The sequence below is a fragment of the Alnus glutinosa genome, chromosome 2, assembly GCF_958979055.1.
Source record: "Alnus glutinosa chromosome 2, dhAlnGlut1.1, whole genome shotgun sequence".
NCBI classification, from domain to species: domain Eukaryota; kingdom Viridiplantae; phylum Streptophyta; class Magnoliopsida; order Fagales; family Betulaceae; genus Alnus; species Alnus glutinosa.
The window spans coordinates 36179301-36202813 of NC_084887.1; the positions used below are offsets into that span (position 1 = coordinate 36179301).

General features: G+C 34.4%; 2 protein-coding genes across 2 annotated transcripts; both read right to left on the reverse strand.

Moving 5' to 3' along the window:
* Nucleotides 1-4306: 4306 nt before the first annotated feature.
* LOC133859846 (uncharacterized) lies at nt 4307-5552 on the reverse strand. The gene has a single exon (XM_062295394.1). The coding sequence runs from the start codon at nt 5401-5403 to the stop codon at nt 4597-4599; it is 807 nt and encodes a 268-aa protein (XP_062151378.1). The 5' UTR covers nt 5404-5552; the 3' UTR covers nt 4307-4596.
* A 4659-nt stretch (nt 5553-10211) lies between these two features.
* LOC133859847 (probable phospholipid-transporting ATPase 8) lies at nt 10212-19731 on the reverse strand. Its single transcript, XM_062295395.1, has 11 exons — nt 18718-19731; nt 15051-16411; nt 14540-14650; nt 14143-14419; nt 13846-13934; nt 13637-13745; nt 13340-13546; nt 13096-13221; nt 12516-12614; nt 12001-12192; nt 10212-10921 (listed from the first exon to the last, which is right to left on the reverse strand). The coding sequence occupies exons 1-11, from the start codon at nt 19108-19110 to the stop codon at nt 10331-10333; spliced, it is 3555 nt and encodes a 1184-aa protein (XP_062151379.1). The 5' UTR covers nt 19111-19731; the 3' UTR covers nt 10212-10330.
* Between the last annotated feature and the right edge of the window lie 3782 nt (nt 19732-23513).

Consider the following 23513-nt stretch of genomic DNA (forward strand, 5'->3'; position numbering starts at 1 on the left):
CATTTTTTGTACGGGATTTGATGGCCGGAGACAAACGTTCTTCTTTTTTTTTTTTTTTTTATGTTTTTAAAAAAATAAAAATATTAACAAATAACTCAAAATATAAAATACTCCTTTCTACTTTTTACATTCTCATTACATTAAAATACCTTTTTAAATAAAAAAAACTTCCCTAAAAAAGCATTAACAAAAAGATACTTTTTTCTATTCTCGCTAGCTAGGTTCCCCGCTAGGTTTAGAAGTAATGAAAGACAACCTATTAGATATTTGTTAGATATTTGTTTCTCTCTCTTATGTCTAATTAGATATTTGTTCCATGTTTCTTTTTCTTTTTTCTTTTTTCTTTTTTTTATTATTTTTATGAGGAGGCCGTCTCATCTAGAAGGAAGGCTTTATGAACGTGTTGCGTAATTGTTTGAAAAGCATGATCCTCACTTCCAGATCAAAAAACAATCTCATACATCACGTGCTGCTGATATGCTTCATTACCTCATGCCCACTCATCATAACGATGAGACGGCCAAAGAGCACTACTTCCTTTATATAATACTACTTTATTTATTTATTTATATAATACTACTTCTCTTTCTTTTTCTTTTTTATTTTATTCCTTTATATAATAGGAGTTCTATTAGGAGTTTGTTGAAGTCAGATTTTGGCTAATGACGTGTCAACTGGTAACTGAATTGTTGAACCGAGATTAGAACTCAAATTGAAATCTTCGATCCTCATCTCCCACTCCAAATTTGCAAAACAAAGGTATACCGGAGTTGTACCCGCGACGCCTCCTCTAGCGATCAAATTAGATAACAATTGTAAAAGGATACTATTTTTCTTTTCTTTAGTCCTCTCTTTACCTCAATAAATGCTTTCCTTATATGTCACGTGCACTTCTGTACCCTCATTTATGGCTGTCGGATATTCTAAATCTTCTCATTTAATGCTTTTCCAAATAAACCGCTTTGGAAGTGAAGATCCGACATCACTTTAATTTTCAGCCTTATTTTCGAGAATAAGTCGAAGTCGAAGATTAAATCATTTGCTCCCAGCTGTACATGTTTTCTAAGGCCAATGACAGGAAGCAACAAATCCTCAAGATTTTAATAAATGAAGTAATCTCTTATCATTAATACTTTTGTCCTTCTTCTTGGTAACAATCACTTTTTTATTGGCACCAGATTATGGATCCCGGATTCCGGTTGATTAATTCCATAGCCCAATTTCATTAAACCTTATTTCTTTTATTATGAACAAAGGGGAGGGAATTAATTTCCCCAACAGAGTTCATTTCATCACTCATATTGTCTTTTTCAACTTCTTCTTCTTTTTTTTTTTTTAATTCGAAATTGATTATTGTTATCATCGTATAATTATTTTAAAACTTTGGGCCGAGCTCAACCTAGATGTGGTTGATATGGTGCAAGTAATTAATATTCTAAGCTCAAATTTTATCTCAATAAGTGAGAGATCCAACACGTGAAATACATTTTCAGTAATATCATTTCGTTGACTTAGATATTAAAAGTATCTCTCGTCGGGTGACCTCGATAAGCCTATGAACTAATTCTCTCGTTAACTTCGAGTGGTTTCTTGCTGTGAATTTGGTCGTGTGAATTTATGCATCATTAAAATCCATTTTATTTTGCTTATGCTTTTAATTTAACAATACCCACTATCTCGTGGCAATTTGCCCTGGGAAGCATATATATATATATATATATATATTCAATTAAATCTTTCACTTCCCATAGTCTGAAGAGGTAAGAAAGAATGGAGCAACCTAGTTTTGTTTCCTTTCAGTGGAGTTTAATGGTAACATGAAATTAGCAGAATAATTGGACAAGTGGTCAATTTGATGAAGAAATGTGGTCGGAGGCAAAATTATGACTGATGGCCCACCATTTTGTTTGTCTTTTCTATAGAGAACTGAGTTGGTAGGCAGCAATTAGTGGTCCGTCCAGTTTAAGCAAAATGTTGAATCCAGGAAGAGGAAGGCCGGCCCCCAACCATTTTCACATGATTCAAGCCTTGCTTATTCTGACACATAGCTTCCTCCTGTCAACACAATGGCCACAATATTGAATATTCCTCCCAGATGTAAATTTCGACATTATTAATGAAAACTATAGAATTGCTAAAAACCCAAGTACCCAACTGTTCAAATATGATTCGCTCTATTTGTTCATGATTTTTCAAGGGTTTTTTTTTATTATTTTAATCATAGCTACAAGCCTACAAAGAAAAGAAAATGAGATAGATGAAGTAGGCTAATAAATGTAATCAATGCAATTAGACTGCAAGTATATAAATTAAATATCATGTATTTTAACCCCCGCAAACTCAAACCCAAACTCAAAGTGAAAATTTAAATAATAATAATAATAATACATTTTTTTAGGTGGTTGACTTGACTCAAACTAACTCGGCCGGCCGCGTGAAGCGGTGGTCAGACATTGATTTGGTACATCGACAAGAGAAGATGCTGGAGGTATGCAGTGGATGACACCCAACAGACAATGGTTAAAGGACAGCTAGGTTAGACAGTAGCCAATGACAAGCTAGGCCGACAATAATAACTGAATGGTGGCTATCAATTATGGGCCAAACAATGGCTAGGACTAGTCGGAGATGGGTCGGGTAGTGGCCAGAATTGAATCATAAATTATCAGAGAGGTGGTCAATGATAGTAAAGCTGAAGGTAACTAAAGATGGAGTAAGACGGCAGCATGAATGGTCATAAATTAGGTTGGAAATTGGCATTTGGTTTGCTATGGTAGTATTAAACATGAGAATTGTACTATTTCTAGAAATTAACGCCGCCCGAGCCCCATGCTAGCCTCTCTCTTTCACATAAAACATAGTTAAACAGCTTTTCGGTGTAGAAAGAGATTCATAAAACTTTTTTGATTGGCGTATTTGAGTGCGTTCATATATAGCTACTTTCCTCAAACGTAAATCAATAACGCAATTATTATATTTCCTTTCGCATTCCCCATCAATTTGCAATTTCTTTTGGCACTAGACCTAGCTTTAATTTGCCTTCGATTTCTTTTCCTACAAGTTTTCCATGCCCCTTTCTTTCAGTGGCTTCCATGGCCTATCCCACCATCAAATACTATGATTGCCTCTAGTCTCCCTAATTTTCTGGCGGCCAATACACACCCACCAGATGTTCTTTTTCAAATATTTGGGAGCCCATATATATATATATATATAAGACAAAAATAAGTGATTCGAATGTCACCACTGAGAGTAAATTAAGAAGATGAGTCTTAAAAATGTCATAACTTATGCTTTATTACCATGTTAAATTTACTCTCTCTTTTTTGTGAAATTCAAGTTTTAAGATAATTGATAATTTAATACTTGTAAGGCTTGCATCAATAAGGTCTTAACATAACCAATTAAGTTTACTAATACTGTAATAGTTGGTGCCTTCTTTCTTTTTCTTTTTCTTTTTCCCTCTATATGAAATAAAATAGCCTTAATTGTTAATTCAATGTCTCTAGGGCAGAACTACATATAGACTAAGGGGGACACGGCTACATACCTATTTTTAGGTTTAAAAATTAAGGTCGGCCTTTATTAAAATCAGTTTTATCTTCTCGTTTATATTTTAGCTATTTCAGATAAGAAATTTCTGTTCAGCCCTGAGCGATTGCGATCTCTCTATGTATTCAAGTAGAATTTCCCAATTTCACATTATAATCTTGTACAACAGTCCCCTAACATTTACGAATGACTAATTCGAAAAATAAATAGATTGTTACAGTCACATTGATTTATAAAATTTGCATGAAATGACTTGTTTTTTTAATGAGGGCTTGGAGTTAAAAATAAAAAAAAATAAAAAAAAGGCATTGCTTGCAAATGCATTTGAGTATCTGTATAAACCTTTTATATTTATATGGGGTGAATGGAATTTGTAATCATATATATACTTAATAATTTCTCTCTCTCGTGTTTAGTGTTCACATCGATTACATTCTGGCATGCCGAACATTCAGCTCTAATACCATTATTAGGGAGATTTATTCTTTAAGAAAGTCTTAATAGTAAAATCATAATATAACATATATATTAAGATACCACCACCTATTTAAATGCTTAAGTTAATGGATTTATGCCTAATTATATTATATTAACTGTTCATTATTATGATATATATTTCAATATGAAACTTAATTAAGTTGTATATAATTGTTTAGGCAAATAACAGAATTTCATAGTGTATTTTTTAGTGGAATTCAATCGGTCAAGTAAGTAAAAAAAATTAAAAGAAAATTAAAAGCCACACCACTGTGCATGACAAAATCTTCTGCAATTTTAGTAAAAAGGAAAGTAATAATGTACACGTACGATCATGTAAAAATCACATTTCCAAAGCTTTACTTTTCCTCTTCTCTCTCTCTCTTTTTTTTTTTTTCTTCACACTTCCTATATATATATATATATATATATATATATATATATATATATATATATATATATATATATATATTAAAAATAATAATTATAACTTGATGACAATTGGTAATTAACCAACAAAAAAAAAAAAAAAGTGGGTCAAACAAAACCGATCAGATCCGAGAAACCTTAGAAAGGAGGAAAGGTCTTGCCCAGCGCACCCACGTTAGCCCAGAACCCGACCAGGTCCTGCCTGTATGGCAAGTATGTCCGCCTCTTGTCCCCCTCCCTCATCGCCCTGTTCCTCGTGTAGAACGCCTCGTGCGCCGACGACACCGTTTTGACCTTCTTTTCCTTCGTGCCCGGCTCACGATTAACAGCCTTCTCGGGTCTGATCTCTTCCTTCTTGGGAGTCAAGAACACGAACGCGTTCTTGCCCTCGCTGTTGCTCCTCCGAAGCAAGCTCGAGAGCCTCCAGCGTTTGGACGATGATGATCCAGTGGTTTTAGTTCCGGTGGAATTGCTCTTCTTGCATCGGCTGGGTGAGGCTTTGGCAGAGTTGTTGTTATTTGGGGTCCAAACGCAGTATGTTCCCGGCGGGACACCCTCCAGCTCGCCCTCCCCCTCTTCATCCTCCGACGAAGACGACGACGACGACGACGAAAACGAGGTAGTGGGATCGCGTTCATCCACGAACAGCTTCTTTAGCGGAACCCGAAGAGACCGTCCGTCGTGATCCTCGTTGCCTTGTAACCAACTTTTACTTAATAAGTCACGATTGAATACCGGAAAAACCGGGCCGATCTGGCCATCGACCACCACCACGTCGTCGTCGGCTCTAGAAACCGAAACGAACTCGAAGTCGTCGTCGAGTTCCTCGCCCCGATGACGACCATCATCACCATCAACGACTTTAGCGGCTATGTCGGCGAGCTTATCGGAAGAGTAGCTGCTGAAGCTGGGACAGACCGACAGTTCCCAATTATCTTCTTGCATTTGTAATTCCTCCTCTTCTTCTTGTTGTTGTGCTTCTGGGTCTTGGTGAAGCTGTGAATCGTGTGATGGTTGGGTTTCTTTGCGTTTACTGTTTGGGATTGAAGGAGATTAATTAAGGAGGTGAGTTACTTATGTGGTCGACGTACATATATATATATATATATGGGAGGTGGGTGGATAGTGAATAATTAAGAACGTTAAAAGGAGGAGAGATGCGTAAGTGGTGGCGCGTGAACCTAGAAGGTCAGGATCTTCTACAATAAATATAAATGGTTGACAATTAACATCTTCTCGTTGCCTTCCTAGTTCTTACTCCGTTCTCACGTTAAAAGCGGTGAGTCCCCACGTGTCTTATAGAATCTCTTAAAATATTAAAATATACTGAAATAGAGACACAATTTCACAAATTTTTTTACTCTAAATTGCAATATTGAAGCAAATTCTTTTAGAATTTTATTAAAAATTATATTTTTATTTTACAATTATTCGTATTCTTACCTGACAATTCTAACTAATTATTAAATTTAAAAATTTTGTACTTTAACGATAAATATCAATTTAATAAACTAAATTAAAAAAATAACCAATTTTATTATAAATTACATTTTTATTTCACAATATTAATATGCTAACTCCTAAGAGCGATATATATATATTGAATAATATTGTGGAATAAATACTATTCCACGTAAATGTTGCTTACTTAATTGATAATATTTAACTTGATTTTATTTGCATTATATAATAATCGAGATAGGTGAAGAATATGGGTTAAGAAAAAAAAAATCTCAAATTAAGATAAAGTTTTTTTTTTTTTTTTTTGATAGAAGATAAAGTTTTCTTTAAAATTGAGTGAGAATAAAATTTTTTAATCCAAATTATTAAATTAATATTCGTCCTTAAATTAACATCGGTTTGTTAATCTCATTAATACATATAATTTCAAGACAGATATAAATTTAATGGACCTATAAAGTTATTAATTAGCTTCGTGTGGAAGGTGTAATGGTTTTATACCTAATTGTCTTTAAACGTTAAACAGACGTACTATTTCCCTTCCAAAAGGGAAATACCGACTTTTCAGATCATTACACATAATATTTATCAGATACATCCGACGGTTGAGGTTGATCTTCGAGAAAAGCATAACTTTTTACTTTCCAATTGAAGCCGACAACCGCTTTTTCGCAAAGAGCGTTTAAAATTGGGATTTTATAAATAAAATGTGCATTTTAAATAAAGTTGTAAAAAATTATTCTTTTGAAAATTGTATTTTTTAGAATTTGAGATTTGAAAACGTATGAAATTGCTTTTTCGAATAGTTAGCAATTAAATATTTTTTTAAGAATGCAGAATTTTAAAAACTAACTTATAATTTTAATAGTTAAATTACGAATTTTTTAAACGCTTAATTGTATTTTTAAAAATTACTTTTTCAAACCGTAAATTTTGAAATTGTAAACCCAAACAGATGATAAGGTCAAAAGATCAAGCAGTCAATGATAGGCTTTTGCGTAATGAGAAGGAACAAGGGCTAGGACAGAAAATCCTGAGAAGAAGCTAAACTTTCCAGCGGTCCAAACAGGTTGAAATTGAATTCTAGAACGAGAGAATCTAATGCCACTGCCAGCCAAACGGCAGACTTTCTAGAAAGCAAATCCAAACGCATGACTTTTATGGAAGCGAATATTAAAAATAAAAATTAAAAAAAAAAAAAAAACAAAAACCTTATTCTGCAAGCGAAAACAGCTCGCCGTAAAGTCCGGAGAGGAACTCTTTGAAGAACAAGAAGTCATCCTAAAGTTTCCTTAAAAAAATCATAAACATAGAAGGGGTAGGCTTTTGGTAATATTATATTTAGTGTTGTAGTCAATTTAATGTCTTGCATACATAAGTGCTGACCTATACGCATAAGCCTTTTAATTCACAATAAATAAATTTATACCAAGTGTTCTTTTTAGTAAATTGGGTTAATTACATTTTTTACCATCTGATGATCGGAGATGACATGTAAAATCATGATCTATAGCATATAAGCCCAATATTTCCCACAATTCTTGGACCTCTTATTTTTAACGTTATTTTAAATAGGATTAAATACTTTATTAGTATATGTGGTTTGACATAAAATAATACAGACTCAAAAGGTTTCAAAAAGTATCACAGATAGTACATATAGACATCTGATAAACGCAGTTGATCATTCAATTCATGTTCTATGTAATAATTTAACGACATGCCACATCAAACCTATCAATGACTGTTACGTGTTATATATTCCATATTACTATTATGTAAAAATTAGGCGGTGATCGAGTCACCCCTTCAGTTAAAATTGGGGTAGCCAAGCCACCCTCAATTTGGCCTTTTTTTATTATTATTTTATTATCAATTCTTTAAAAATACATAATTCCTGCATAAATCATGTTGTTTGCAGACAACCTCCTATAATAGAGAATTCGACTCGGGTCTAGTTTCAACTAAATTTTTTTGTGACAATCATTATTCTCTAATATAGGAGGTCGGCTGCAAAAAATCTTATGTGCCATGAGTATGAATTCTAGAGAGTTGACAATAGTTATGTTATTGATCCAAAAATAAGCTCAATTCAGGAGTTGATGTCACCCCAAGCTTGGACCTCTTGAACCTTGAAAACCCTTTGGAGGTAACTTGAAGGCATTGGCCAAGAATTCTGAAAATTATGAATGCCTAAGGCAACATATATATCAAATGTGTTGACTATCTAGAACTCAAATAATTCAAGGATGTGCAGCTGAAATGTTCAACTTGCCTAAAATTTACTGGTAAAAAGGATGCTGGAATTGATTGTACGTGCATGCCACCCAGTTGCCCTTTTTGTAATAATAAATTTTTCATTATACTAATAATTAATTACCACCCAATTTACAAACCCTTGATCAACAATATCTAATATTATGTGGTCAATGGATTTATTTTAGGGTAAAATATTTGAACCTTCATTGTCTTATATCTTTCAAAATTACACTTTAATCCAGATCAGATAATTATGTTGACATAAAAAAATATATTTATGATCTTGTCCCCGTCAATTTTGGATTTTAAAAAAAAAAGAAAAAAAGAAGAAGAACGAAGGTTTATGCTTTATTTGTGCAGAAATTTAAATATAACACGTAGAGTTTTTAGATATTTCATTTTTTTTTTTAACTATATCATTAATATTTTTTTTAGTCTGTAGTAATGAAGGATTAGACTGCATTGTATATCATGGAATATATGAAAAATCTGCATTTTTTTTTTTTTGGTTATGATATAAGCGACATATGTAGATTTCTTTAAAATCTAATGCGGTTACTTTTTTGTCCCTAGTCTGTATCCATACCTAGAATCACTTATGATATGTATATACCCGACCAACTCAAGTTGATAATATAGGCTTGGGCATGGAGGATCAAGCCCAAATCACGAGCACCTATAGGCCGTGAAAGCCAACATGTCAACTGCTTAGATAACAATTGGGAAGTGGTGCAGATGATAGCTCATCACTGCTTCATCCTAATTGTCCTATTATTCTAAGCAGGAAACCATGCAACGTCCTTAACCTGCCAGTGAACACACAATCCTGAACGACACCTGATAACGGCCGCAGCATGACGACAGGCAAGGAATTCGGCACCACAATTGGCCAGAGACGTACCACGACACCTGGTCAAGGGCATGCCTTGCTAGGATACACAAATTAAACGCCATGGTTGGCCAGGGCCATAATTTATCAACAGACGACACCTGACCAAGGTCAGACATCATTTACAGGCTCTTCGCATAAGAGAAGGCATGCAACCCATCAAGGTATATACCCATTAAACATTACACGCTATCATTCACATTTCTCTCTCTCTCTCTCTCAGCTATTACTCTCTCAAAAAAAAAAAAATACTAATCCCCTTATTAACTTAATCATCGGAGACAACCCCTATCGGGACACCCAACAAGTCAACGATCTTTCTCATTCTCTCTTGTAGGCATTCATTGTCTAAGATTGACTGTGTGATGAACTTCATCATCAACTTATAACCAAATACACCCTATCCATAGTCCAAACTGTACGGGGGTTGGGATTTTATCATAAAACCTTCACAGAAATGGGATCTTACAACTAATCATCTGTTGAAGCTAAAGGCCTTTTTTTTTCTCACAATGAAGTTGAAGACCCGGCCGCCTGCAGTACAATTGGAGATGCTTATCCTAATATTAATGATAGTGGTTTGGTGTTATTGGCATGGCTAAAAATGATGATAATAGACTAATAGCAAGTTGTCAGAAGCTTCCCACTAGTAAAAAAATAAAGTTAAACATTCTTTTAGAAATGGTGGCTTGGAAAAGCTCCTCTAGAAAATAGTGGGTGGTTAAGCGATGGAGTGAAGATTGGTGACAGCCACTCCTCACTCACCCTCTTTATTTCAACACAAGGGATTCAAATTGACTGAGATGTTAGCTCATGTGGTTGACACATGTCAGCTCATTGGCCAAAATCACAAGCTAAGGAAAATGCGAGAGGTGGCCCGTGAAGTGGAGAGATTACCAACCAAAAGGGGCCACATTGTTAATGCTCTCAATTATTGCAAATTCTGTGATTTTACTAGAGAGAATGACTAGAACTAATTTAAGCCTTTCTTAACTGTTTTTTAGTCAGTGCCCATCTACAGTATTTTGGCCTTTCAGGAAGAAAAGGGTGCTTATTATTGACATAAGAATGTTGGGATCCTTACTGACACATGGCATCCCAAGACATCTATGGAACTGCAAATAAGAAGAAACCGATTGGTGACTTGAAAAAAATAGAATCCCTTCAATGTACATTCACAGTACAGAACAAAGATGATGTTCTTCAATATACAGACACCGAATATCCACAGTTTCACATAAGCTTAGAAATGTTGTGTGTTTTTCACAATTCCCTCTGCCTCAATCTCTCCCTAAGACGATGTAGTTTTTGCTTGAATGGCCTAGTTTCAGAAGAGTTCTGAGTCTCCAAGTCTTCTAACCTTTTTCTTTGTATTATGTCAAGGTACGTTGGTTTAAATCGCGTTTGGAAAGCTCTATAAGAGAACAAAGGTAACAAAGTGCAAATGACAACAAAAAGGGTGACCAACCAATAAAGAGCACTTGGAGCACAAGCTTCTGTAAAAACCCGATATGCTGTCGTTGATACATTCGGCGGGAGAGAACCATAAATGACTAAGAATATATACCAGAAGGCGATGCTGCCCCAGATGAAGAGGTGCTGGATCCAAGTGAAGTAGTTGACGGAGAGTGCCATTTGGCAGTTTACAGCCCACACGACACACGTGTACATTGTGACCCCGAGGACCTCAAAGTCAACAACTTGACCATCTCTTCGGAAGGCCTGGTTAATCATCGACTTGGTTGTGAAGAAGAAGATTATTATGGAGCTTATCACTCCATTAAACATCCAACCAAGTATACGGGGCCAGCTGAAGTGGAGGTTCTCTACTCCCTCTAAATATAGAATAGGGTACTGTAGACAAAGGAAGCATGACAAATAAATGGCTATTCATGCTTCTATATAAAGATTCAAGGAATATTTAGCAACCAAACAAGCAAATTGCTAGGAAACCAGTATTTTGTAGAGATATATACCTACTTGCCTACATTGTTGTGTGCATAGAATTAAGTTATAAGTTGCAGGGGGAATAGTACAGAGTAATATACAAGCCATCCCCCCAGCCCCTTTTTGTATTTCATTAATTGAATTTCGTCTGTTGATCAAGGGAAAGTAAAGATAAATCTTGGACGATCGTTTCATGTCATGATACTATTTAGGCTTCCTCTAACATTAAGTGAACCCACTGTATTTTGATGTTGAAGCATACTTGTGCTGAGGAAGTGCGCCTAATCTACCTATTTGAGAAGCAGGAAAGAAAGAAAGAAAGATATGGGAAACAGGAGTGAGGAAGCATAACCCAAAAAGAATATTGGAAATTCAAGAATAGAATCAAACATGCAGATGAATAGTTAATCACAGATAAACTTATGAGAAATTATGTCAAATTGTGTTGTGTAAGCACTACTCATTGAAAGATACATGAAGAACTTAAATGTGAAAGGGAACAGTAGGAATGCCATTTCAATTTCGTTCCAAAATATAGCCCATCACAAAACTTTACACTTTTTTATCAGGTTCCATTAGAGAAATGCAAATCAAAGAGAGGTTTTAAAAAATATCCAGAGAAGCAGACCATTCATTTCTGAAATAGGTTTTTTTTTACAAAAAAAAAAGAAAAAGAAAAAGAAAAAAGAAAAGGTGCATTTTTTGGATTAAGATGCTACCCATCTTAACAGAAAAAAAATGATGTCCAAAATAACTACTTTAAATAATGCATAGGTCAAAAGAAATAATTTTGTTAACTACCCTACTTAGTGGAATTAACCAGTGCTATGCTGCAGCAGCATTGTGGAGTGTATGACTATTGTGTAGACCACATGTCAACCTAGAGCTACAACTTGTCTTTTTCTTATCTGAATTCATTTCTTACTGGGTTTCTGTTGGTTGTTATACTGCATATACAAACTCAGCGAAGGATAATAATTCTGTACCTTGAGGCAAAATCGTGCAGAAACATCCTGGTCGAAAACACCAAGAGCAATTACAGGAAGCGAGGTGAAGAAGACATTGTAAAATGACATGTACCAATCATTATATGCAGGTTGACCAGAGAAAGAAGCATAGGCCTCAAACCAAAATAGAGTAAACCCAAATGCTATGTTCTTGTAAAAGAAGTAGCATATCTGCATCAACGAAAAAGAATATAATAGTACATGTCAACCAAAGATGCCGTTTCTGGTTCATCACTCATTTGACAAGACACAAAGCAATTTATTAGCAAACATTAAATCCCTTAACAAGGAAACTGAAAAGCATAAAACTAATATACAGCTAAGACCCCCAAATCATACCATGAAGAGGGACTAGAAGGGAGAAAAGAGAAAAAGAAACTAACTTTTCAATTTCCGTCCCCACTTTTTTCTCCCTGAGAAACTTTATGTTAATGAAAAATTATTTTCTATATTTTTTAAAGTTTTAAATGCGATAGATGGAAGAAAAGTTTTACCATCATTGATATTCGCCTGTAACACCAATGGCCATGTACCAGCAACAAACGTTCTAGAAAACGGAATTGCGCTATTGAAAAATCACTTGCCATCACTGCCTGCAGTTAGGAACATTTGGAATAAGATGTTGCATCTTTACCTTCATTCAAATTGAAACCCTAAAAAGGTCTGCCAGAACACAATCAATAGCAATGATATATACCTAGATTACAAAAGACAAATAGTATAGCTATGGGTTTAAATGAGAACACAATGCAACAGTTTAATCGTCAGTAAAGCAAACAAAAGAGGAGAAAAGGCACTGTTGCTAATCAGAAATTCTTTTCTAATTCGTTATCCTGTGATTGATATTCATTTTCACCAGCTCCATGCAGATCAAATATAAATCACTTGACACTAAGAAATGGGCACTAAAAGTATGAAACTCCAGCATACAATCATTTCAAACAAGTCTGGATGACATATACATGAGCAAAAAGGTAAATAAAAAAAGTGAGATGAGAAAAATAATAGACATTTCAAGTGTCTGTGAAATAAAGATGCACACTCCACATGAATAAAAACAAAATATGTAATAACCTGCATCCCTTCAACGCCACTAATGCCAACTCCAATATCGGCCTCTTGAAGCATGCCAACATCATTTGCCCCATCACCAATAGAGAGTGTTGTCTTACCCGTTTCCAATTTTACCAATCTCGTGACCTGCATATCTTCTACATTTCTATCAGATTATTCTGATATCAGCAAAAACAAGTAACCACCCATTCCAGATAACTTAAACTGCACAGAAACCATAAATTGGCATGATCATAACACTTACAAGAGCTTTCTGCTTGGGTGAAGATCGGCAGCATATAACGGAAGAACATTTTTTTGCAAGATCAAAGAATGACTTCTCCACATTCTTTTTCAGAGAATGCTCCAAGGACTTTCCATCAATTATTAGGCCAAACTCAGCACTTTCTTCAACTGAATTTATCTGAGATATTCCTTCACTAATTTGCTTCCCTATGCTTTTGAATGAAGCCTATAACAGTCAATGTCTTAGACATTTACCACCAAAAAGAAGAAAAAAAAATAAATAAATAAACAATGTTCTTTGCCCCAAATCCTGTACCTGTGCAATGGCATCCTTATCTCCTAGTTTTTCCAAGGCATCAATATCTGGCGAATCAAGGGTGATCACAATTTGTTTCATATCTTGTCTAAGTAAACTACAAGCATACCTGGGACAATTAAAGTAGCAACAATATGTAACTTCCAGAAAATTAACATATATAGATTATCACGGACAAAATTTTCTATACCAAAATTTTTTTACAATACCCAACATTAACAGCTGTTTCCATTTTATCACCAGTTAATACCCATATCTTAATTCCAGCTTGGGCAAGTTTCTCAATACATTCAGGAACCTGAAACACCAGAGAACGCGATTAGAGCGAAACTTTCATAAAATAATGAAATCTTATTTTTCTGACAATACAATGAAGGGCCTGGTTATGCCTCTGCAATTATCAACTTTCACTTGATACACAGTGAGACACTGTTCAAGGCTCAAATTAATAGTGAGTGCAAAATATTGAAGGTAAATTAATGAAACTTCAAATTTTCAAAACTGACCCCCTTTTGTAGTTTGTCTTCAATGGCTGTAGCGCCAAGAAGAGTCAAATCCCTTTCAACCTCATTAGCAAGTTCATCTACCGATATATCACGGTCTGCAATGAGAGATGTTTTGGCCTTTTGAAACTTTTCTTCCCATGGTCTATATTCCTCTTCACCCAGCTCACGGTATGCAGTTACCATGATTCGTAGTCCGGATTCGGCATATTTTTTAATGTGATCCTTGGTTTGAGACTCAAAAAGCCGCCCGTCTTTTGAAAGCCTTCCAAACATTACACTACATTTCATGCAAATAAATAGAAACTTTGATATCAATTGACTCAACTTGGAACTTCATATATGTAACTTGGAACTTCATATATGTAACAATAAATCATGTAGGCATTGGGAGACTAACCTGTCCGCCCCCTTGCAAAGGAGCAACAACTGATTTTCTTCATTTCTTACAATTACGGACATTCTTTTGCGAGAACTACTAAACTCTAAGACTTGAAGAACCTCATATTTTCTGGGATGTAGAAACCATGTCATTTGAAGTGTAACAAAAAGTAAACCAAGCAAACTATAAGAAGTAAAAAATGAGTAAACAGGCATCAAAGGAAATATACAATAACATGCCTTGCCAAAAGTAGCATTTTAGGCCTTTGTCATAAAATTGAATCTAGAAGTAGCTGCCAAGTATTTGACATACACAACAAAGATCCTGTTTTTTATTTTTTTTAAAAAAAAATGAAAAAGGAGAACAGAAACAAAAGCTGAACAATCGTATATCAAAATAGAAAACATGGTAGCTGAAATATGACAAATGGACAACAGAAGCCATATCAATAACTGGCCGAATAGAAAGTGGAAACTGTAATTAAATGAATCTGAATATGTAAAACATAAATGTTGCATGAGAAGCTCACCTGACAACCCTATTGCTGGTCTCATAATCTAACTCCCACAACCATATGCTTGATTGCGTCCTTTTAAAAAACTCAAAGCCAATCTCCCTCGCTGCTATGACAAAAGCTGCTTCATCCGGTGACTCAGCTTCATATGAAATTTCTCCTGCCCCTTTATTTTCCTCAGGAATAGCAGTATGACATATTGCTAAGACCCGAAAGAATTTCTGTATGATATCTGAATGAGGTTCCTTAACCCACTTCCCATTCATGATGCGTTCATCTCTAAAGTTGAAACCCCTAATTGACTTTCTGGAGTCCACAGGATCACCATCATGGCCTTGTACATCAGATAATACATCACTAGCTTCAGGCAGTGCATCCCCCCTCCTCCTCGCCAGTGCCCTCTCCACTTCTGTCATACCATGGCCATAAGCAGTGCCTGCTATTGAACATTTAACAAACTCCATGGAATTACATGTCAAAGTGCCTGTTTTGTCAGACAGTATTGTATCCACCTGACCAAGTTCCTCATTCAAATTAGAAGTGCGAGCTTGTGCTGGCCTTTCTGTTTCTTCATGATACATATCCTGATCTTGGTTAATGAAAATACTCTGTAAAACCTTCACAATCTCAATGGATACATATAAAGATATCGGTATAAGGTATCCATACAACATAAGGGCTGTTAAGAAGTGAAGAAAGGCAGAAAGTAATGCTCTTTTGGGGTCAAAAAACACAGTTGTATCATCTGGACGAAGATACCACCTTCTATACCTTCCATCACTAATATCTTTTTTGGTTTCAATTCCGAAAAACACAGATCCAACAAAAGCTATCAATATCAGAACACTGAAAAGTACGTAGATTATCTTATCCATTTTCTTCTCAATTTTACTTCTCTTCGAAGGAGGATCTATAGCATTCTGCATCACTTTTGTATCATGTCCCGTAAAAACCACGACACCGTAAATATATTCAGTGTTTTTAAGCTTAGAATCTCTTAAAAGCATATTTTTTAAGGAAAGTGGGTATTCTTTGCCATCATAGCACAAAGTTCCAACAAATGAATATAAATGTTCATTAGGGTCCTCACACTTGATCACTGCTCTAAATTTTTGGAAGGATTTTTCATCACAAAGATGGGATGTCACCTCCAAGGAATGCTTCAATTTTAAATTAGTCTCTCCATCAAGGTTCATAGTCTCAACATAACAAATCCCATCCGCATAGCTTGATGAAAGCAGAATTAAATCAGCAGGGAAGTATTCATCCTTGCACACCTTTATGAGATCACCAACTCGAAGTTTCATCCATTTCGTCTCATTGAACGTATAATTTCTACCATACACTTTTACCTTTTGATTATTTGCCTCTTTATCCTGAAACCATTTCAGCATTCAGCTAGAAACAACATAATTACAAAAAATAATAATAATAAAGTGATGATGTAATCATATGAGTAAGAATGCCAGCATGATGAAGATTATGCGCAATTATTAATAAATCAGAATGCAAGAAAACACTACAGCGGATGCATCTTGAAGAACAATGAAAAGTTACATCTACAAGGGATCTTTATGCAAAAGGTTACATATATGCTCTAAATAATGTATATACAAATACCATTCTCGTATAAAGAACCTGAAGCTACACTAGCATCTATATCTTAGATCACATAATTGGCTATTATAAGGCTGAGAGGATGTGGAACATTCTATGTCCTTTTCTTTTTTGTGGGTGGGGACGGGGAGGTTGAGGAAGCTTGTCCATAATAGGATGTAGTATTGAAAGCTAATTATGTGTTGTGACAAATTAATTTTTTGAATCACAAAGAAACAAAAAAGAACAAAATAAAATAACCAATCACACAAAATACTAAGATTTATGTGGTTCGGCTTAAGAAACCTACATCTACAAGCGGAGGCAACCAGGAGAAAATTTCACTCACAAAAGATGGAGTAAAAAGAGTAATAAAAAATAAAACCACTCAAAAACCCAAATCCCGAATACATCTCTCTAACAATTGGTATCATAGTTATGGTTTAACTTATGTTTAAACAAATGTCTTAGTCTATGACACGTTTGGAGCAAAAGTTGTGTTTGGTGTCCTACAATTGGTGCAACTCTTGTATGCGTGACACTCTTGAATTTGTAGAGGGCTCCCATGCAAGGAAGAGTTACGTTAATGAGGAAGAAACTCACATGTGAGGGAGACATTTGTTGTGAGTACACGTGTGAGTGATAAGTCCTACATTGAGGAAAAATAAACAAAGTGAGTAATATATATATATATATATATAAGTGGACCCAAACCCATTAGCTTAAACTTTTAGGTCGGAGTGATGTTCAAATATGTATATTAATGTGCTCTTGGTAGACTCCCTAGGCGATTCTCTACCTAACAGATGGGTATCAGAGCTGTGGTTCAACTTCCGCTCAAATGAGTGTTTTGATTTTTGATGTGTTTGGTCTGGCTCTGGTAAACGAGTGTGGATAGATCTTGGAGTAAAGTTGTGTTTGGTGACCAGCAATTGGTGCAACTCTTATACACATGACACTCTTGAATTTGTAAATGACTCACATGCGATGAGTAGTTAAATCAATGTGGAAGAGATTCACATGTGAGAGGGAGATTTGTTCTTGGTGTACGTATGAGTGTTGAGACTCACATTGAAGAAAAATAAACAAAGTGAGTAATGAATATACATAAGTAAACTCAAACCATACAGCGCTTCAATACCACATGGCCTGGCGTTACTAGGTGGCTTTGATACCATTTGTAACGACCCATAGAAAAGTGCCAACCACATATGCATTATCACCTCAAAAGGACTAGTCAATTTAAAACTTTTCCTATAATCTCTTATAAAGCTCAGTTTCACTTAGTAACTAGGCAATGTAGAACTTAGCACTCATGACTATCTTTATAAACTACATACTTTATGTGAGCTACTCATCTTTTCAATATGGAATCGGAGTGTTACATATACCTTTTTAGAGTGGTGGTAGAAGAGATGGACAATATCGATGATCTCATGAAGTATGTCGATTTTGTATTCTCTTCAATGATGGGTTAGAATTTGGAATTTATGATAAATTACAATTCAATTATGACTTTTGAATTTGTAGTTTAATGTGGTTTGTTTCAATCATCCTACATCCACTTTGGTCTGAGAGCAGCTCTTATCTTGAAGAAAAGTTTTGATTTCATGGCTGTTGGCTCATAACAGGATTTATGACCATCACCCAACATTATTGGAGAACATATATCGTACTACAAGCACCCAGATATAACATAACTTCATACATAATAATTGTTAAAAGGAAATTTATTCCAACCATCTGTTATTAATGAATCTCCCAATCAAGAACCACAATGCCTTTGCAGTCCTAGTATTAATGGCAACCAGAAGATATCTTTGCTAATAGTTTGTTTCCTTAGGGAATTATAAATATGTGATCCCAATCCCCATAACCCAGTTCCTGTCCCTTATTTGTTGAAATACATCCGATATTGCTTAAAACAATGCAGAGTCTAATTTCCGTACAAGTAACTCAAACATAACCAAATAAATTGCAGTGCATATAATTTTCAATAACAAGTGCATCAATCCATTATAACATTTTAGAAGATCAACAACAATCGAGATAACAAAAGATGATTAAAAGGGATTTCAAATATCACCTGCATTCTTCGTCTCCAATCTTCCACGCCTTCCTTGGCCATAGTAGCTCCAATCACCAGTAACAATGGTCCAAGAACACTAAGTGCTGAATAAGGTGCCAAAGGACTAAATGAAACGCAAGCCACAACAAGAAAGTACATATTTGCAACCCTCCTAAACTGCTCAAACAAAGACTTGGCAACAAAATTAGCCAACGTATACTTAGTAGTGGACACATAATTTCCCCTGTACTTCGACTGAACTGCCTCGGGATTATCCGGATCATTAACATACACTACCCTCGAGTACCCTCTCTTCCCAATTTGGGCATGCTGTTCTTCGAACTTCGACCGACAACAAGCAAATGAATAGATTTTGCTAAAATGTATCCCTCTCCTCCGCCCTTCTGGCATTTTTACACCTCAACAACAAATGGGTCTCCTCCTTTTTTCCCAAAGAAAACCAATAAGCTATCAAACCCCCCTCACCTCACCATCCACATTTCTCTTTTCCCTCTCCAGAACAACCAAATAAGTCACAAACTCACAGCTACTTCTCTAAACTCAAATTCTTATTAGTTGCAATATGGAAATATTCATGTACCCCCAATGCATATAGAATTAAATCATCAACAAAATGAAATACAAAACACAGGAAAAGAGACAAAAATACTAATTTACACCAATTCTACTGAGACGCGATTCATGCATTCATTCTAAAGATTACACCTTGATAAGCTCCTGATCTTTGAATGCTTTGGTTGTGAGATATAACCCAACATCGAAAGTGCGAACGAAGTATAGCATCAAGCTCCATACACTGACACCGACAAAACAGGCTTGTTTTACTCCTACTTTGCCGCTAATATAACTAAACTTATCTGGCCAATATTCTTTGGGAAACCCAACAGCCTGGTCTCTCCGAGAATTCCTTGCTTTTATGTGAAGTTGCAGAGATCTCTTCCTTGCAGAGTTCAGCTGAATTGTAGAGAGAGAGAGAGAGAGAGAATGTAAGAAAAAGTGAGCTTTGGGTGAGGTAGTAGTAGTAGTAGCAGTAGTAAGCTTCTCTTGCCGCCTTTATAAGCAAGAGATAAAAACCAAAGAGAGCTTAACATAGAAGCGAACCAGGGGATTAGACCTGAAGTTGAAGGAGTTTCCCATGAAGCCTGGGAAGCTTGACGTACTATTGTACGGCTACATGTCACAGTATTTGTCGTACACGTGGCTCTTGCTATCACATTTTAAGTGTTTTTTTTTTTTTCCTTTTCTTTTCTTTTTAAGGCTGTTCTGTTTTCCACAAGTTCCAACTTTTCTTTGTTTTTGCTTCTTGAACTCCAATTTGTAATCCCTCTCCCTTCTCCCATGTGGCTTACAAAAAAAATTCCAACTTTTCTAAGACAATTGGAAATTTCTGTTATTATTTTTGCCCTTGTTCTAGAGGAGGTTTCTTTTAGGGATTCACCAATCTTAAAATATCATTCCTCGCTCGCTTGTGGGTCGATCCCACGCGTAGGCGCGTGAATCACACGAGTTATTGTATGTTCTTTGAGTTACTGTCAGAAGTTTTTTTGCCAGTTTTGTTTGGTCATGCTCTCTATTTAAGCTGTTGTTCAATAGTAATGTTACACACTCTCACTTTTTCATATTCATTTTCTATGCCTTTACGTGATTTTTAAAATTATCATTATATTAAAATCCAATAAATACCTATATCAAAGTCAAATAAACTAATATTGATTTTAAAAATCACTTGAACGTGTGGATAAATTGGTGTAGAGAAGTGGAAATGTGTGTAACATTACTCGTTGTTCAACGGTATTTTTTACTGCTTTTTTATTTTTCTTGTATTTTTTTCTTTTCAGTTGCTATTGTAATTTGCTACTTGTTTGTTTTGTGGGTTGCTATCTCCCATCTTTTAATTGTTTTATTCTTATTGTGGAGACTTTTTTAACTGAATTTGGGTTGATTCCTCTTTTTTGCAGTCCCTTATGTGGACTATGACAGTGCATTTTCAACTTCAGCTTCCTTTCGATGGTGGTTGTTAGTTCCAAGTAGGGGTTCAGATATGTTCGCCTTAATATGTGCCCATTTTGCTTCTGTAACCTTCTTATACTGTCCTTTAAGATGACCGAATTACTTGTTTGACCAATTTCTTACTATTTGTAATTATTTCTGTATTGTTTTAATTTATATTGTGTCTGTTGTGAGCTCACCCCATTTTTCGTTTTTATGATAATTTATTTCTTCTTCTTTTTTGGATGAGTAATGATTCACTACCACCTAAATATACAAACTTTTCACCACCTTGTCTATGTGGCAAGGTGGTCCATCACCTTAATTTATTTTTAAAAAATAAAAAAAACTCAAAAAATAGTGGGGGACCACCTTGCCACATAGGTAAGGTGGTAAAAAGTTGTATATTTAGGTGGCATTGAATCATTATTCTTTTTAGATTAGGAGTGGAAACGATATTTCCACGTAACTTTTTTCTTATTTAATTATAAAAATTTAAAAATTTTTTAAAAAAAAAAAGTTAAAAGTTTATTAATGTGATATAGAAAGTTGAGTATTTTGAAATTGATATTTTTTTTAAAAAAAAAAAAGAAGGAGAGGTGAATTTGCCAAATAAAGCCGTCACCTTGTATAAAAATTGAATTTAAGAGAATTTAGGATGTACTCGTAAATTAATCACAAGTCGCAACCCTCTTCTCTTCGATTCAAAGTTTTATAAAATTGAAAATTCAAACATTTTAAAATAACAGAAAATCCCAGTCTCCTCTTCCGACCCATCAACCTCCTCCCTGCTTCCGTTGTCGCCGGTAAAACTCGGTGCTGGGACCCATCGAATTTAGTACGAGTAATATTTCTTGGAACTGTGCCACGTGCAAGAAGGGTCCGTTGGTGTGATTGTGCTTGGCCCTCGTGCAGAGAAAACAAACAACAACACGTGCGAGTGACGAGACCCACAGAACACAAAAGTCATCGCCTACGTTGTGAGTTAAGAGTTTGTTTGTCTACACCCGGACAAGCTTCACTCAATTAAATTGGAGGCCAATGGGTGAACTTTTTCTTCAATATTTTTTTTCTTATTTTAATTAAATATTTTTACGTTATAATATTATTTAAATAATTAAATTATAATAAATAAATATTATAAAATTAATTAGTTATTTAATTTACTTAAATTTTTGTAATAAATGATAATTTAACACTTGAAAATAGTCTCTGATAGCAAATATTTTGACTGAAGACACTTCATATGGATTATACTTATTAAGACTACAAAACTTCTATATTTGTACTTTTATATATATATATATTTTTTTTAATCACACCCTCTTAGGTTTTGAAAAGAAAGGGTGACATCTGATTCTGAAAGAATAGATAACTCTCTCTCTTTTTTTTTTTTTTAATATATTGTTTTTCCTCCGTTAATTTTTTTTAATAATAATAGTAATACTAAACTCATAAAAAGAAAGTTAAAAGTGTCTCGTTTAGAAATGTATTAAAAAAATGATAGTTTAAAAATGTTAAAAATAATTATGTTTTGAAATCGCACACAAGGGGTGCATTTTTAAAAGCTTACTACTTTAAAGATTGGACCGCAATTTTACCAAACACTTAATTATATTTAAAAAAAAAAAAAAAAAAAAAAAAAAAAAAAAAAAGGCTCATTTTTTCATTAATTATGTTTTAAAAATTTAAAAAAAAATTAAAATAACATATTTTAGAACCGCTAAACAAAATTGAATCTACTGATAGTTAGCTTTGTTCATTTTTCAAATAAGCCGAGGTGGAAGAGCCCCAAACCAACTTTCCACTTAAAAATCTGAATAAATTGTTGAACTTAGCTCATTGTGGACTTGAAGAGCTGGGCCTGAATTTTTCTCCCATTATTATTAGAAGACTGGGCTTAACATTGAGGCATTCCTAGGATTTATTTCTGCCATATTTAGCCGACATTTACAAAATAAACCTCATTATTTGTTTGATAACACTTTTCTTTTTCTTTTTTTCTCTCTCTTTTTTTTTAACTAAAAATATTAACAAACAATTCAAAACATAAAACACACCCAAAATACTTAAAACTAATTTAATTTTTATAATACATCATAATTTAAAAAAATAATAAATAAAATAAATAAATAAAAAACACCATCTAAAAAGTATTAACAATTAGAACCAAGCTCCAAAAATGAACCCAAGGCCCCAGCAATGAACAAGGGGTTGCATAAAGAATCCATTCAATGATCAATTCAATAGTGATAAGAAGAATAATGCTAAAAGTTTTTTTTGTATCACTCAAAAAATGAAGTGATTTTTAAAATCATCACTGAGCTTGTAATTTATCACTATTAAATTTTAATCAAATTATAATTTTAAAAATCATCTCATTTTTATAGAAAATAGAAAAATAACACATGATAGACTTGTATAATTACTCGTGATGAGACAACAAGATAGCAGTAATTTGTCTAAAGATGCAAGTTGAGTGTTGGTGACCACGTGTCTTCGGTGTATTGGACTATTTATCAAGATCTTATACGTCATTGGATGGGATTATCTAATTAATTAAGATCTTACTTGGTCCTCTCTGGCATTATTGGTTGACCAGGCTCTCACAATAGGTGTGACACAGATTAATATCATCAGCAACTACTTTATACTTCATCTTAAATTTTAAAGATTCAATGGTTATCCGTTGACATGCCGTTTTAAATTTTTAAATGATATGTCATTATGTACGTTAAATATAATAAAATAAAGTTTAAACTGTAAAATAATTTATTTTCATTTAATTTGAGATTGAGAGGATC

What these genes read in the sequence shown, in the direction of transcription:
- LOC133859846 (XM_062295394.1), bottom strand. Translation starts at nt 5,403, where the DNA reads ATGCAAGAAGATAATTGGGAACTGTCGGTCTGTCCCAGCTTCAGCAGC.
- LOC133859847 (XM_062295395.1), bottom strand. Translation starts at nt 19,110, where the DNA reads ATGCCAGAAGGGCGGAGGAGAGGGATACATTTTAGCAAAATCTATTCA. An exon ending in ATAAGGATGCCATTGCACAG is followed by an intron (nt 13,547 to 13,636) that starts GTACAGGATTTG and finishes TGACTGTTATAG; the next exon opens with GCTTCATTCAAAAGCATAGG. An exon ending in GTGGCGTTGAAGGGATGCAG is followed by an intron (nt 12,615 to 13,095) that starts GTTATTACATAT and finishes TCCTAACTGCAG; the next exon opens with GCAGTGATGGCAAGTGATTT.